Here is a 16,163-nt window from a genome sequence, read left to right as displayed (position 1 = left end):
CATGTTAGTGTTGGTCACAGTGGAAGCAACCTGATCAATTCTAAAGCACTTAAAAAGCCATGGAAAATTCAATCAATGTTTTTTTCCCTGGTTTATAATTTCCATCAAAACAACCCGAGGGTTCTCACTCATGGTCCTCAGGCTCCAAAGCTCTGCTGGTTTCTATCCTAACCAGCCACTTGGGCTGCCAGGTGAATGCAATTAATTGCAATTAGCAGTCTGCTTAAATGGAAGTGCTTGAGTGCTTTGAGGATCCATGATAAGCACTGAGGTCCCCTGTATATATACTTGCTTCTCTAACCCTGATTCTTTGTCACTCAATGTGTTTACATGCACACAAAAACCTGGCTAAAACAGAAAGTAACTGTAAAACCCTGTATTCTCGCGGTTGCTCAGTAACCTGATGTCTCCTTTGAAAAAAGGATATGACATCATGAAACGGTGTTTTCCGGCATCACCAGGCAAGTGTTAATTGAGGAAGCACAGAGTTTCAAACAAATATGGATCCGACATACTTTCAAATAGGGAGGCTGCTGATGTGCTTAGCACTGTTACGAGTCACTAATTTAGCCACAGCTGTAATATTAAGAATTATCATCGCCATTAGCTGAAGGGTCAATGTGATTGACCAAGCATTTGTTTTTGATTAACATTTGTCAGCGCTTCTTGTCAGCTACCGGTGCTGCTGTTGCCGTGCGCCATTTTGAAACCACTGCTTCTTCTCTGTATCCAGTGACGTTGCTCGTAACCCCGTTGTTAACCACAGACATGCGCACTCTTAAAAACCTGAACAGAAACCCAGTTAAGTGTATATATGGCCAGGTCACTGCAGCAGAAATGTACATGTGTTGACCTGGTATCTTGTGGTCCCTTAACTGGGTTATAGAAATTTGGTTTCCTGTTTATACTCCATTTCTGAAACCAGGTTACTTCCAAAACCGGGGACTTGTATAATTCTTATAAACACTTTCATCAGATCAGAATTGGCATAAATCATCATTGCTATTATACCAAGATTACACATTGTACTATGAATGTGCCTGTAAACCCTCTTGTTTTAGCTTTCAGTTCAGTCTGAGCATTTCCTCAATGACAGAATCCTATTTATTCCAGCTATGTTTATACTCGACATTTTTGTCTTAATTGCAGCATTATAGTGTACATGTAAAGGTACTGACTGACCCACCTGTGTCTCTTAAGCTCAAAACACTGACCTCCATGGTAATACTACATGTTGTCCATTAAATGGCACAATGGGGGGCACTTTTGAGCATCCTAATACAACAGGGCCAGATTCAACCTCCAAGTACTGCCAAATGAAGTCGTATTCTTTTTGGATGATAAATCATCTGCCATGTTGGTAAATGAAAGCCGCAAAATGCTTTGATGTACCCCGTCCAACTCCTAGTACTGCAAAGCGTGCTGACAGAGAGGGGAGTGGTAGCGTGCGTGTGTATGTCTCTTTGTAATCTCAACACGGCACACACATTTACTTTAGGAACGCAAAGAGAAGGGGGTTTTAACATTAATTCTGTGTCGTCTGTGTGTTTTGTAATCCACGTACTGTAATGTGGGAACTGGTGTGTGTACACACACACACACACACACACACACACACCCACACCCTTGGTGTTACGGCCCACAGAATATTCCACTAGTGACGTCCCACACACACCGTATTCCACCGTTGACATTGTGCACTGCAGCAAGCCTTCTCTGACAGGAATTTTATATCCACTGTTTGCTCTCAGCCTGGCCTAAATCATAAACCCTGCATTCACTGACAGCATGTGACCATTTAAAGTTGAATAAGCACAGTCTGACCTAACGCACCCGCTCAAAGGGATGCTATCTGAATGCAGAAGTGGGTTTATTATTTCCACTTTATTAGGTGATTATTGTCAGAGTTGCAAAAGCATAGGTGAGGTCTGCTAACACCTCCAGCATACGGCTGACTCGTTAGTGCTGATGTAGTGCAGTTATTTATATGACAACTGAACCATATACATGCTGTGTGCACTGTGTTGACAAATAGCCTCCTAGGTCTGTATACTGTATACAGTGCACATGGACTGCAGAGTGTTGTTACATCCATCTGTCTTGCCGGTTGTTTGAGTAGCAGTTTTTTTTTTTTTCTATTCCAAACATTCTGCCCAATTAAAACTGACTACTGTCGATATTACAGAGATAATATTCGGAAGTGGTGGGATAAACTTGAAATTGTGTTCAGGTCTAATTTTGAAAGCCTGGGTAATGAGCTCCTGACCGGGGCATTTATCCAAAGGGCAGCCAAGGCAGGGCCTCACGTCTTCCCTCTTGTACTGCTGTGTGTTACTCATTACAGCTTATTGGTGAGGAGAAGGCTTACAGCTGATGAAGCCAGGCGGTGTTTTTCTCCGTTGTCCATGTGATATGGCTTTACCTCAGGTTCAAGTGGACATCAAGAGGATCCCAACAGAGTGTTTGTTGTTGTTGTTGTTTTTTCATACCGCGTCAAGTAAAATGCCTTTGTTTGACTGTATGAAAAGTCTGCTCGTTGTTTTGCTCGCTCTTCTTCTTCCGTACCTTTACATGCACATATATTTTGTGTTTTTTTTTGGTTAGCTGCCTCTGCCTTGTGGCTAGGTACAAACTAGCATTATTTTATTTGAAGTCTAGACAGATTTGTTACCAAAGTTCCCTCATGTGTTAACCGTTGATCACGTCGCCCCCTTTTCCTGTTTTGGTGGCATTTCTGAAGCCAGGCTACTCCCAAAAAGGGGAATAATCAGGTTACTGGTTGACCCAATAAGAAATATATTTACACTTCAATTTTCCAGGAATAAGTGATGTTAGAAAATATGCAGTATATAACCACTAGTTACTTTACTGCAAATGAGTTGGCAACGTCTAACCTAGCATACATTACTGTCGTATCTTTCTGTTTTAGCCAACATCATCAGTGAAGCATGTCATCTCATTAGATCTTTGCAAAATTCTGATAGTCTGCTATAAAACATGTTTTAAATAATTATTTGTTTGATCTCTGAATATATCTTTCACATGCACATGGCAACTTCAACCTCTTGATGAGACCGAGCTCTGGAGATAAACCCCTGATTTGACATGGAGCAAATATTTTAGCAGGTCAGCAAAAGTCAATATTGAGGTTCTTATTATCCTGTGATCCTTGAGGGTTGGTGATCAGAAGGTAAATTGAGATGCATTGGGATTTTCTTTTCTGATATGTATTTTATGGTCCATTTGTTATAGTTTTTGTTCATAATAACTGATATTTTGAAATGGAGTTTGGTTTCAGACTTTTCAACAACTAATATGTAAAAAGGGTTTTCCTCACCTATTTTTTTTAGGCCTTAGATGATGTGGTCCTGTGAGGATAAGGGGCTGTGGCATGGAGCAGTTGGTGTTTTAACTGAAAACTATGCATTTTCACATTATTTGGACCATCAGCATTGCCTTGTTTAAACACATTGATTAAACCAACTGCATGTTACATACAGTATGTAACACTACATACAGTATGTAACATGCTGACCTGTTTCCTCTCAACGTCAGCAGACTGGACAAGCGCTGTGGGGGTGAAAGCCGCTGCTACATGCACATGCACGTCAGATGACCGCAAAACTGCCAGTGCACTTCAGTGTATCCCCTAGAAACCAGCTGACAATCCTCGGCAAGGGGCGTGTCTCTGGCAGTTGATTTTCTCACCAAGACTTTTCTCTTGCTGCACCTAAGCCTAAGCACGTAATGGGAGGGAAAACCCTGGTATGAATTACTTATAGCATTGAGTATATTTGTCTAAGTAATCATTACAGATCTTAAAGACAGGTTTCCAGAGACCCTCATTAAGAACATTATTATGTTTAACTGCGACTGTATAACCTGAGTGCACACTGCTGGAAGTTAGATATCTGCCTCATCCTCCTTGTTTGTTTTCGTTTCCCATCCCAACGCACATGTTCATAAACAAAGGAAGTGAATATGTTGTTTCAGCACAACGCTTCCAGTCTCATTTTACCGAACACAGTAAAAATATTTACATGCCTCAAATATACCAACTAAAATATCCGTTCTGTCATAGCTGAATCAATTATATTTCCTGTGTCTGTTATCCTATACTGTAGGTTCTTTTTTCTTTCATCCTAGTCTTAATCATGTATCATTTTAGGCCAGAAGGTGACACAAAGTTGCAACAAACTTGTGTAGTTGTGTGCCAGCAGGGTGCCACAAGGTCTTTTTGAGTGAAAAGACTTTACACTTGTAATAATATTATACTATTCACGGCAAAAGCTTTGAATAATTGTGAGTCATTCGTCAGTGTTTCCTTGAATAATTTTGCAAAATGACCTTAGGAACTGGGTCATAGACCTGATGAATTCCGAGTTAACATTTGTATGGACATGTTTCTGCCAATGTGGATTCTGAGACTGTCACATGTACTTAAGAATGAAGCTGTTTGTGTCTGCGTACTGGGTCAAGCATCAGGACCATGTGCAGGACTAATCGTATTGTAGTCTCCTGTTCTTTGGCATGTACTTGTCTCTGCCCTGCCAACTGGATTGTTACTCTTTGGAATTTTCTCTGAAAGGCTTATAATTATTTTATGCTTCATTTGGTTAAATGTACCTAAGCGATTGAAGAGCTACTTTTAATTGTGGACCTTTGAATGTGACTCTGTGTTTACTTTGGTAAAATGTTCAAATATTGTGTTTGTGATAGAATAGCTCTTGACAACCTTGTGTATCCTCTAAAATCATCGTCCAGCTTCACTCAGAGCACGCATTAGGATGATTTAAAATCTGCAAAGTGGGTTAATGGGAGCATTATGAAAGGCGAAATGATAGCAGAGACATGTCCTTTTCTTTTTTTCTCGAACTTAAACCTTTGTCACAAACCATCAAACTGCAAACCCTCGTAGATTACATCCAGTAAAAAATCAGAACTCTTCTAACCCAATAAAGGCAGACATCTTGCTGACTCACAGCAATGGTCTTCTTAGGATTGGTGCCAAGGATATTAAGGAAATGATTCATTAAAGGCCAGGGTTTCTAGCTGGTTTTATCCAGCATTCAAAGCAGCCTTACAGTCGGACATTTGATCTCAATTGCAAAGTGGCCCATTTCCCTTAGACATCGCCACTGCAGTCTGCTTCAAAAGCTCCAGCTCTGCCCTTTGGTGTGCCAGCCATGGGCCAATCAGCTGTTGCTGTTCCCATTTCTAGTGCCAGTGTTTACAAAATGGAAAATGTGTGCTGTTCCGGGACGGAAATGAGCATCATTTTGGAGAGACAGTGTAAGCAGAAGATTACCTCAGAGCCCAATAGAAACGAATCAGGTATAGATTGATGGCAGACACGGCTCATTAAGAAGGAATGTGTGTGTTTTTAATTGATGCACTAATTCTCAGCCGCTCAGGAAATAGCCCTTGGGTGGGTCTTTCAAATGGCACACAAATATTTACTATGGACACAAACATTTTGTAAGCATGTCCATGAAACCCAGGGCAAGGTAAGGGGAAAGACTTGTCCAGGTTTGTGTTACAGTGCAGTGATATTGTGCTGCCTGTGTTGGCTGGGTCCTGTGACAGTCAGCTGGGCTCTGAACCACTATGATGACTCATCAACGTGCATGAATTCCTCTGTGCTCTCTCACAACCCCTGGATCACTTTGAACTGATGAGTACAGATGAAGATAAAATCCACCCACGCAGTCCTCATTTAAGGCCAGCTGCTGGTTCAGAACTTAAGCACTCCAGTCCCTTTTTGTCCAAGTTGGCATTCAGTCATCACTGAGTAGGATTGTTTTCCCCTGGGATTGCCTGTGCTACTTAGCACAAGAGGCCTGACTTTTCAGCATTCATATATCACATTTCCTTTATGTGGGGTACATCCACAGATTTCTGTGCGCACACATGGGGGCGTGTGTGCTATGCATGACTTGTTTGGTCAATGCATTCTAAGAAGTGGGTCAGAGTGCCCTAGTTCTCATTGTGTGGGTGTGTATGTGTCTGTGTATTGCGTGTCAGTGTTATTTTGTCCTGATTGACTTATCTGCAAAAACATTCTCTCGTTCTAGTCTCCTGCTGTTCAGTAGCATGTTATTCTCTTGTTTACCTCTCTCAAGGTGAGCAAGAGCTTTTAATTCAACTTTCCTCTAGTGGATGGCTGGGAACAACTGCATTTGGTCAGGTAGCTTATGTTTTGTCTTATTTAATCATGTCAGGGCCATATTGAATTTACAAATAGCGGTCACACTGCATGTGTAAGTGAGCTACCCCCATTGAGTATGTGCAGCAGGGCTGGGCTGCAGATTACATGATATAATAGTGTTTAGGCACTGCCTCTCCTTTTAAATTCCTTTAACCTTGACTCCCCTTAAATGCAGCGAAAACACATCTGCCAGGCTGGTGTCAGACATTAGTAATACACACCGCTCGGGCAGCATTGTCACTTTTTATTAACGCCCAGAGCTTTGCATGGACACCAGCTGTTGCATCAAGTGGGAAAGCCTTGGCGGCATGAATGACCTTGACTTAACTGCCACTCCTTTGGCTCTTCCCCTTTTTAATTCTTTTGTTTGGTCTCATACATTTTAAATGGCTTAAATGGATTACCGTCCCTGACAACGAAGGTCATTTAGGATCTCACATTAAAAAAAAATATGGAGGGCGGAGGGCTGAATTACATGGCAAAATGTCTGCGTGCCTGTGTGGTGGTGGTGGGGGGGGGGGGGGGATAATCTGGCGGTCATTAAGGGGACTGAAGGTCAACCTTTGAGATCTAATCCATGATATCTACTTTTGACATTTTCATGTCTAATGCTGATTCCACCTACTTTAAAAAAAAAATGGCTGAGAGTGCAGTGACCTTTCCTGTTCTGGCTGTCTTTAAGTACGAGAGGGGCGAGACAGAGAGAGAAATAGATGAAGAGATGACTAGCCGGGGGATGATGAAGCTTTCATCCCTCCCCATCACTTGCCCTCCCTCTCACATGTACGTGGCTGACTGTAGGGGTAAAAATCACTTTAGAATGGTGCCTGCTCTGTCATTGGCTGACATTGTCAAGGATAATGGATAATCACCACAGAAACCGTAGAGCTATTCATTGGTGCTGTGGCGTCCCACACTGGGGGAGGGGGTGGAGGTCAGGCATTTTGGGTGCCACCACCAATGAGATGACATGTTAACAGATGTGTAAGGTCATTTTCAACGTATACACCAGGGGAGATAATGTAATAGTAATGCACACATCACACATTCTGAAAGGGGAAAGGAGGAGGGCTATGCTTTAGGGGCTCGCTATAGAGGACAGCTTTTCCTATATTAAGGTCATTTATTTGTTAACGGAGCTTTTCGCTGTAGAGAACATATTTTTTCTTGCCCGTGCTGTTGCAGGGCTTTCTGATACAGTCTCTGTCATTACATGTCTCTCAAGAGCCGTAAGGTCCCCGCTTTATTTAAAGAGTAATTCCCACTTTATGTCAGATGGTGGGTGCGGTAGCCGCGTTGTGTATAAACTAATTCACTGCAGTGTCACAGTGTCCCTGTCCTGCTTTGTCTGCTCTGTATTGAAGTTTCTTTGGGCAAAAACATAGACAAGGTCAACTGTAATTCCAAAGGTTCACAGCCAGCGGTAAAGAGATTAACAGAATTTCCCCTGTTGAAAACCTGTCAGTGTTTTTCCCATTTAGTTTTTTTATGATTCACCGACTGCAGGGCTTTATTATGACATATTAATCAATGTTCCTAACTGTGTTGTTGGTAAACACATGTACATGTTTATCAAATGTGGAGTTACGGGGCTTTCCATTATAATTGCGTCAAGCTTACTGCCGGGAAAATATCCCTAATCCTGAGCATCTAAGATTAGCATGACGGCAGACGTCAGATGGCCCAGTGTGACCAGGTTGGCTTTTGTTGTTGTCAGATTTAGGTCAACAGCTTAAAAATAGATTTGAACTGTAATTGATGCTGATGGACGAGCCTCACTTTAGTTATTTTTCATGCAATTCTACACACGATGAAATGTGTCATCATCTTATAGAACATTTGGTTTTAATATTTTATAATAGCAACCCAATTGTTTTTCTCCTGGTACTCAGACTTCATTGCTCACTGATCACCTTAAATCCAGCCTCTAATCCCTTCTCATTTTCAAGGTGGCATTTAAAGTACCACCTCGTTGCCCTTTCTGTCATGCCAACCTGTGGACCTTGGCCACAGGGATGGATTTCAGCCTGATTAGAAGCCTGCTGCCTTGTTGTTTTTGGCCCTTGTTGCCATTCTCTACAAAGTATTTAGGCTAGTTGCTGCGTGGGTTGCCATGGCCTTTCGTCATAATCAAGGGCTGCTGTCCTGTTGTGTGACCTGCTATGTTGGTCCACTCAGCGGACACCAAAAGGTGAGGACGGCGTTGGGAAAGGACACGCACAGCAGCTGAGCCGAGGTGGAAACTCTGTATTAATTAACCTTTATGGGATGCGGCCAGGACTGTCGGCAGTGTCCTGTATCCACGGAAACCACGCTGACAGGGTTCAGAGCAGAGGTCTCCTAGGGCAGAGCCGCTGACACTGTCATGGCAACTGGCACAGTGCTCACCCCGGTGTCACTGACTCTGCCCTCCTGACAGTGGTGTGGTGTGACAGGTGCACCTGATCCTTAAACCACCCCCGCCCCTTAACACACACACCCACGCACACACTTGACAGTCCAGTACAGTTTGTCTGTTAGCCACATCCTTGCTGTGATGCTTGCTGCCTTTGCACTGTATCTGTTAATAAGACTCACATCATATCACGTCACTTTGTTCTTGTCTCCTCATTTAAAAGCCATTCAAGCTCAAAACAGCTAGTAGGCTTGGTGAAGGAATCAACTTGGCAGGTGTTAATAAAGATAATGCCACAGTGAAATAGAGAATCCTCTAGGAAGCTTAACACCTATTCTCTAACTGTTTTTATGTGTGTACACGTGTGTACGTCTTCATGCATCATCACTCATGCTCATCTAGGCATGCATGCTTTAATGCCTACTTGCGTGCATGTGGGTGGGTGGCTGCTGCTTTGTGCAGAGCCAGGGTTGTGTCGTGTGAGATGCCGCTCAAGTGCATAAGGAGCAGGAGGTGGTAAGGGGGGATAATCCACTGAAATGACAAGCTGCATAAGAAATTATTCTCAGCTCTCACAAGACCCTTCACTTTTGAAAGACATCGCTGCGAGGGGCTTATAGCGCAAGACCTGAATGTTTTCAAGGTAGTGGGCTTGAATTTTCAATTTGAATCCAATCAGGCCTAATCTACATTTGTCGTCTGTTTGGTGGCTGCGAGGGTAGAGTGCAGAGAGGAGAAGTAGCCGTGTGCAGTCAATCTGAAATGTTGCTAAGTAACAGAGATGGCGGACAAGGCAGTGAAATGACTGTGATATAGTGCTGTGTATATCCCTGCTTCTCACACGGTTTCTCTTTTTTCTCCTCTTTTTCCCCCTCTCTCTCTCTCTCTTTATATTTCTTTCTCTTTCTATTCCCTTTTGTCTCTCTCTTACTCTCCTGCTCTATGTCATAGGTCCCCCATGTGAGTTCTGGAAAGCTGAAAGGTGCCATCCACAGAGCCACAGCCAGGTCTTGGGACTGACATCACAAAACATCCACAGCCACGGAATGTGTCAACATCTTTGTAGTGAAATCCCGCTGACTCCTCGCATGCTACTCACATAAACTTGGAGCTGGGCCTTCTGGGATCATCCAGTATTTAAAGGCGTACAACAATGCCTGGGAGGCCAACCTGCCCCAGATTGCCTCCAACCATGGTTGCTGTTTCGCCACAGTGCTGACTGTACCCACTGCAGTGAGGGACAACATTTACCCAGTGCGTCCTTTGGCCCCCTGCAGGCTCACTCTGTGCAGTTGCTTGCTCTCTTTTTTTGCTATTTTGGAAGTACATGCCACTGTCAACCAGATGACCCAGTGGACATTTGTTTCCCAGTAGCGGTGCTGAACCATACGAGGGGATCCTAGTATTGAACATGACTCATGGGGAGGAGCCTGGCCCTGAGACACACAAGGATTCAGCTGTTCTAACTTATCTGGAAGGTTTACTGATGCATCCAGTGGTGGCTGGGCCTGGGGCCACAGCAAGTGGGCGGTCTGAGGCTGCCCACAGTAACCAGGAGCAGGGTGACAAGGTGGGTGGGCACTTCCAGCTGCCCAACCATGGCCCTACAGCTCCAAAGACTGGAACCAATGGGCCTGCACTGGGTGTTTCACAGCACCTAAAGAAGGCCCGTCTACTGCGCTCTGGGACGTGGAATGATACAGGGAATCAGCGCATGAGTTCCCCTCCTGTGGAGCTAAATGGCCAAGGGGGAGGTGTGCAGAATGGGGCACTAGAAGGCTCTCCTCATGCTGGAGAAAGCACCCTACTGGCTTCCTTGCTTCAGTCATTTAGTTCACGGCTCCAGAGTGTGGCAATGTCCCAACAAACCATTAAGTCCCCCAGTGAGTGTTCCTCTCCATCAAAGGCACCACCTACAGACAAAGAGCCACTCCCTGTATATGGTACAGCCTCAAGCCGTTTGAAGGGTCTGATGAGGAAGAGCAAACTGCAGAATCACAGCAACACACCCTACAGTCGCCGGGGGCACAGCCAGGACAGACCCCCAGAGTCACCTCGCTCAGCACACAGTGCCACGCCTCCTTCTGCTCCCGCAACGGCTGAATCAGTATCCTGCTCAGAGCGTCTTAAGGCAGTGGCCAACATGGTGAAAATTCGCTCTAGTCCAGCCCCATCACCCAAACCTAGTGTAGCTTGTAGTCAACTTGCCCTGCTACTATCCAGTGAAGCCCATCTCCAGCAGTACTCCCGAGAGCATGCACTCAAAGCCCAGCTTTCTGGACAATCTGCCAGCGAGCGACTGGCAGCTATGGCAAGCCAGCAACTTGGCCCTGACAAAAGACCACCTAGTGTCGGAGAGACTCTGCCTGGAGCCCCAGACACACTAAGCTCCTTAACCAGCCAAAATGGAATGACAACAACAACCACAATAACAACAACACTCCCTCGAATGGCCCAGTCCAGTCCACGGAGCCCCACTGTGTTGCGTGGCCACAGCCAAAGCTCACCACCCTCTCCTCCTCATGCCTCAAGCCACATGCACAGCCAACCACAAAGAGAGAAGCGAGGCTTCGACTCTCGTCCATCTCGTCCCCCCCAGACCTGCAGCAGCTTACTCCTGCTGCTGCTTAATAACCACAACAACCAGAAACAGCTGACCAAGAATGGACACCTTGAGGAGAGCTGTGGCATTTTGCCACCAAGCGGCTCCTCTTCAGTCACTTCAGATAGTGAGTGTTCCACCCAGGAGAGAAGCTTAGCTAAGGACAGCAGTGATGCAGAGAGTTCCTACTCAAGCTGCTCCCCCATTGACCTATCCATGAGGAACCGAGCTAGTACCCACGACACAGGACCCAAAAACAACACCCCCTCTTCCTGTTTTTCCTCCTCATCTTCCACCCTTTATTCTTCAACCCCAGTATTTTCTTCTCCCCCAGCTACATTTTCCCCTCCCTCTTCTGCCCAACCTTGCATCACAACCTTTTCACCCTCTTCTACTGCTGTCTCCTCTGTCTCAACTGCTCTTTCCTCCGCTTCATCTTCCTCTTTCTCTACTTCCTCCCTGGACAAACTAACAGAATCATTGATTAACAAGTGGAAACCAGAGCCACCAGGTTTAAAGGTCCCCAAGAACAAGGAGCCTGAAATGAACCAAGACCTAAAATCTCACCCAAAGGTCACTCTAATGCAGCTCCTTCTTGAGCGCAGAAATAATGAGATGGTAAATAAAAGTGTGGCTAATCAGGATCTGCCACTTGATATATCTATGGCTACCATGTCTCAAGGCCATTCAAAGGGACTGGTACCCTGGGAGGAGACCAGGACAAAGAGCCCCATAGATAAACCTGGTCTGCCAGCTAAGCCACTCTACTCACTTAATCGTGACCCCAGTGGTACACTGTCCCCATACTCTTATCCCTCACCCAATGTCCAGTCCAGTCCGCTGGATTTGTGTAAATCTAAAACCTTCCCTACTGAGAAGGCTTCAGAGCCTGCCTTCAGTGCCAGTAAACTGTTACAAAACCTGGCTCAGTGTGGCTCAGCTTCGACCTCCCCACCCATCCCTCCCAGCAAAGGGCTTGGGCAGGAGCTGGATGTCGTCAGGCCCCTTGCCCTGTTGGAGAGGCTCAATGCCCCAGTCCACAGAACCACCACCACTCCCCTCTCGGAGGGACCTTCAGGCAGTGGCACCCCCTTCAGCCGGAAGGAAGCTTCAACTCCCTCCTCACAGATTGAGAACCTTCTGGAGAGGCGCACAGTACTGCAGCTTCTACTAGGAACAGGCTCAGCTGCTACAACAGTCAGCCGCAAAGACAGGCCCAGTGGGAGTGGTAGGAGAAGTGTAGAGGTAGCAGGGGGGGGCTTTGAGAAGAGCCCCGGTGCCTCCGCAACTTGTGACAGCTCCAATGGGCCTTCTTTGGATGTAAAGGTCAAAACGGAGCTTGTTGAGGAGGTGGGGCCATTCTCTTCTTCATCTGAGGACTTGAGTAACAGAAAGAGACAGAGTGGCTATGATAAAAGCAGCCCCATGTCAGAACCCCAGCAGGACTTGAAAACAGAACCTCGGTCTGCAGAGGTCATAGGAAAATATGGCCTCCTCAGCCAGCTGCTAAAACAACAGACTGCTACCTACTATACCAGTGCTGCTGTGCAGGCTGAGTCACAGCACAGACAGGTTAAAGAGGAACACAGAGAGTATCCAAGCCCCAGTCCTAAGAAGAGACGCCTCTGCTCTGATCGAATTGATAGTTTGAATAATAGCTCACCAAGAGCAGTGGACAGTGGGGACACCAACATTTATGCCTTTTCTACTGTTCAAGGAGAGCTTGACCAGCAGAGGAGTCCTAAGGAAGAGGAGGCTCCACCACGGAGCCCCCCAAGTGATTCCCTCACAAGAGAGAGTCGGGGGTTCAATGTGCTAAAACAGCTGCTGCTCTCTGACAACTGTTTGAAGGAGCTGTCCCAGCAGCCCCGGGGGACACTCAGTCCTTCAGTACTTCAGGCCAATGGTAAGGCCAACGGCACCATTCTCAGTCATCCAGCCCACAATCACAGCTTCCTCCACATGCCCTGGCACCAGCATGGCTCCCTCAGCTCAGGTCTCCCAAGTAATCTAAGACCACTGCCAACCCCACCAACAGGTGATAGCCCTATCCATACCCCCTGGGGCCGCCACCCTGCTCCATGGCCAGTCACTCAAAAACGGGACCCTCCTATACTAGTTAAACAGGAGCCTGAGAGCCCTGTGCGATGGACTGGTCAGGAGAGGGAGGAGGAGGATGAGGGCTGTGACTCTAATCCAGACTCTCCACGGCTTTCACGCTCGAACCCCATCCTGTATTACATGTTGCAGAAGGGTAGCGCACAGCTGAGGAAGGAGATTAAGGAGCAGGTAGAGGGGACCCAGCCTGTGGTCAAAGTTAAGGAAGAGCCAATCAGTGACATGCATGCTTATGAACACAGTCTGCGCTCCACTCCACAATCACCGACTCACAATGACAAGCACAGCCATGAAAGGCAGGGGCTGAGCCAACCATCTGAATAGAAGTGTGTCTTCTACAAAAAATACTAAGTGAAAAAGAATTCAGTGACTCTCCTTTTTCTTTATTTTTTACTGACTTGCCAAATTGGTTGGAAGTTTGAGTAGACATATAAAGAATGCATAAATGAAGATCTTTTTTATGGAATAGTGCAAGTTCAAATTCATATGCATCTTTACATTAGTTTCTCAATTTTAAATATTGAGGTTATGGAATGGTACAATAGTTCTGTCTTTGCAGATATGTCTAATTGATGCAACCAAAATTACACAACTGTCAAATACAGTATAACTTTGCCGATTGTTGATAATCATGGAGTGTATATTTCATTTTATCAACTACAAAGTCCTCCTTTAGAATTTGCTGTTGATTTACTCTTTATAATTTATATCTGAAATGTACGCGTATCACTATTCCATGTCCTCTGTGTTGCCTGCCATAAAACATTTAGAAATAACATTTCAAGCAACATTTATTATTGATTACCCCCAAAATGTTAGCACTCAGTTCAGTGGACATTTGTTTATTTTCTCCATCAGAACATTGTCAGATAGACAGAGTCCCATCAATTTTAGATAATATTCCAAATAAAGTCATTCTAGGGCAATCATAGCAGTCTTTTTCAAAAAAAAAAAATGTACAAGATAGAGGCATTCAAAGGAGGATCTTTAAAACAATATTCACACTGCAGCAGCTTCAGTGATGCTCCAGTCTTGATGGATCTTCTCTCTTGCTTTTCCTTAAGAATTGTTGTGTGGTATAATTAGCAGTGCAATGAAAATATATCAAAGGGTTTGAATGGTCACAATCATTATATTATGCTTTTGTTTGAATTGAACTTGTAAGGCAAGCATTCGACAGTGCAAATTCAGGGTACTTACTGTCTTTGCAGATTGTGCTTTTTTGGAACAGATGGGTCAACAAAGTGTGTGTGGTGCTTACAGTTGAGCAACTGTGCGTAAACAGGTTTCTGGAGCAACAGTTAAAAGGCCTCAGTTCCTGTGTGACTTATCCTGGGTAAATCAGCACCATTTCTCATCATGCACACAAAGACTTTAAGTGTGAAGCACACGGCATGTCTCTCTTCTATTTTCAGTTCAAAGGTCCACCCAGAGTTTGCACTATCGAATCGGAGTCCTTTGTGTCCCTATCAGAATTATTTAATGGCATGTAATGAAAAATGTCAGTATTGTTATCTGTTGAGAATTTGACAGTTTGTGATTTACTTTTTTCTTTTGTGTTATTTTCTAACTGTTGTGCTTTATTAGACATCTTTTCTTTCTGTGGCAGTCTCTTAACTCATAAAATATCAAAAGAATTGCATGATAATGAAGAGAAAACCACAGGTACATTATTTGTCATAGCAGCTGGATATGTGTACCAGGCCCCTGATAATCACCAAGACATGGTGTCTTTAGGGCCATCTGGTATCTATCTCCTTATTTTGATTGTGCTGTATTTTTTTCAGTATCAGTTTTAATTCACACACTGCTTTAACCGTTTAGTCTTGTGATCTTTTTAATACATGTACCTATGAAGTACGTTTCTTCTATTAATACATTTTCACAATGGTTAAATATATTTGTGTAAATAGTACTTTCAGTATGAAAGATGACTATTTTGTAATGTTAAAGAAAAGATATTGCCCTAGTTTTTAATGCCCTGATATGTAAATATGAATTATATGCGTACAAGTGTACATACAAAGGCAGAGGATGCTATGCCCATCTTTTTCGGTTGGTTTGTTCTTTGCATGTGTCTCTATGTGGTAAATGATAATCTATCTTGCGCTGTGTTGTGTAATAATGTCTGACTCTCCTCACTGCTGCCTGTTGCATGCAGACGCATGGGAACTACCTGTGTATCCCTACTGGTGAAGGGGGAAAAATGTCAAGTCTTAATAGATCTTTTTTTTTTTTTTTTTTTTATCACAGAGAGGTTCGTTTAGAAAATGAACAGTCCCTAAATAACCACAGGCTGTTGAGCAAGTTGATAAAATGTGTGAAAAAATAAACGTGCATTGAATATTTTTGTGATTTTTCTTTTCTGTTACTGGTTAACAAAGCTCTGTGAAAGAGCTCGGGGCTTTAGTGGGGGACCGACGTACAATCATAGACCTGCATTGTGCATCTAAGAAATACATTTGTAGCAGCATATATTAAAAAAAAGAGATGTTTCATTTTTTCATGTGAAGACCTGAAACATTATTTCATTTTTTATGTTTTCATTTTTGGTGTTCATTTGCACTGATATCTCAAAAATAAAGTACTAAAATGCATGACCTAGTATGAATGTGTTTCCTTTTTTTCCAGCTTGACATTTGGAACTTGTTTTTATTTCAACAACTTCAATTCACAAACGTGAATTTATTTCATATTCTAAACTGTTAGCATTGGCTGATGGAAATGTAACATCCCTGACTTTAAAGTGCAGCCACTTCTACATGTTGTGTGTTACACGAAATTCTTGAATAAAGGGGAGATGAGGAGATTTGTTTTACCCTATCTCTCATGTTGAACAT

The 16,163-nt window shown here is 44.0% G+C and overlaps 1 protein-coding gene across 3 annotated transcripts in view; it reads left to right on the top strand.

The window, feature by feature from the left end:
* Nucleotides 1-15,920, top strand: part of nrip1b (nuclear receptor interacting protein 1b) — a 35,500-nt gene extending 19,580 nt beyond the window's left edge. For all 3 annotated transcript variants that reach the window (XM_076161233.1, XM_076161234.1, XM_076161235.1), the window contains one exon: nt 9,555-15,920. In XM_076161233.1, the coding sequence (XP_076017348.1) occupies nt 10,015-13,647 (3,633 nt within the window). In that variant the 5' untranslated portion in view covers nt 9,555-10,014 and the 3' untranslated portion in view covers nt 13,648-15,920. The remainder of the gene's footprint in view (nt 1-9,554) is intronic.
* Nucleotides 15,921-16,163: the final 243 nt, after the last annotated feature.

The sequence above is a fragment of the Genypterus blacodes genome, unplaced genomic scaffold, assembly GCF_046128005.1.
Source record: "Genypterus blacodes isolate CSIRO-AG114 ecotype Tasmania unplaced genomic scaffold, CSIRO-AGI_Gbla_v1 ptg000111l_1, whole genome shotgun sequence".
In the NCBI taxonomy this organism is placed as follows: domain Eukaryota; kingdom Metazoa; phylum Chordata; class Actinopteri; order Ophidiiformes; family Ophidiidae; genus Genypterus; species Genypterus blacodes.
The sequence above is the reverse complement of the archived record's forward strand: the minus strand, read 5'-3'. Positions and strand labels throughout refer to the sequence as shown.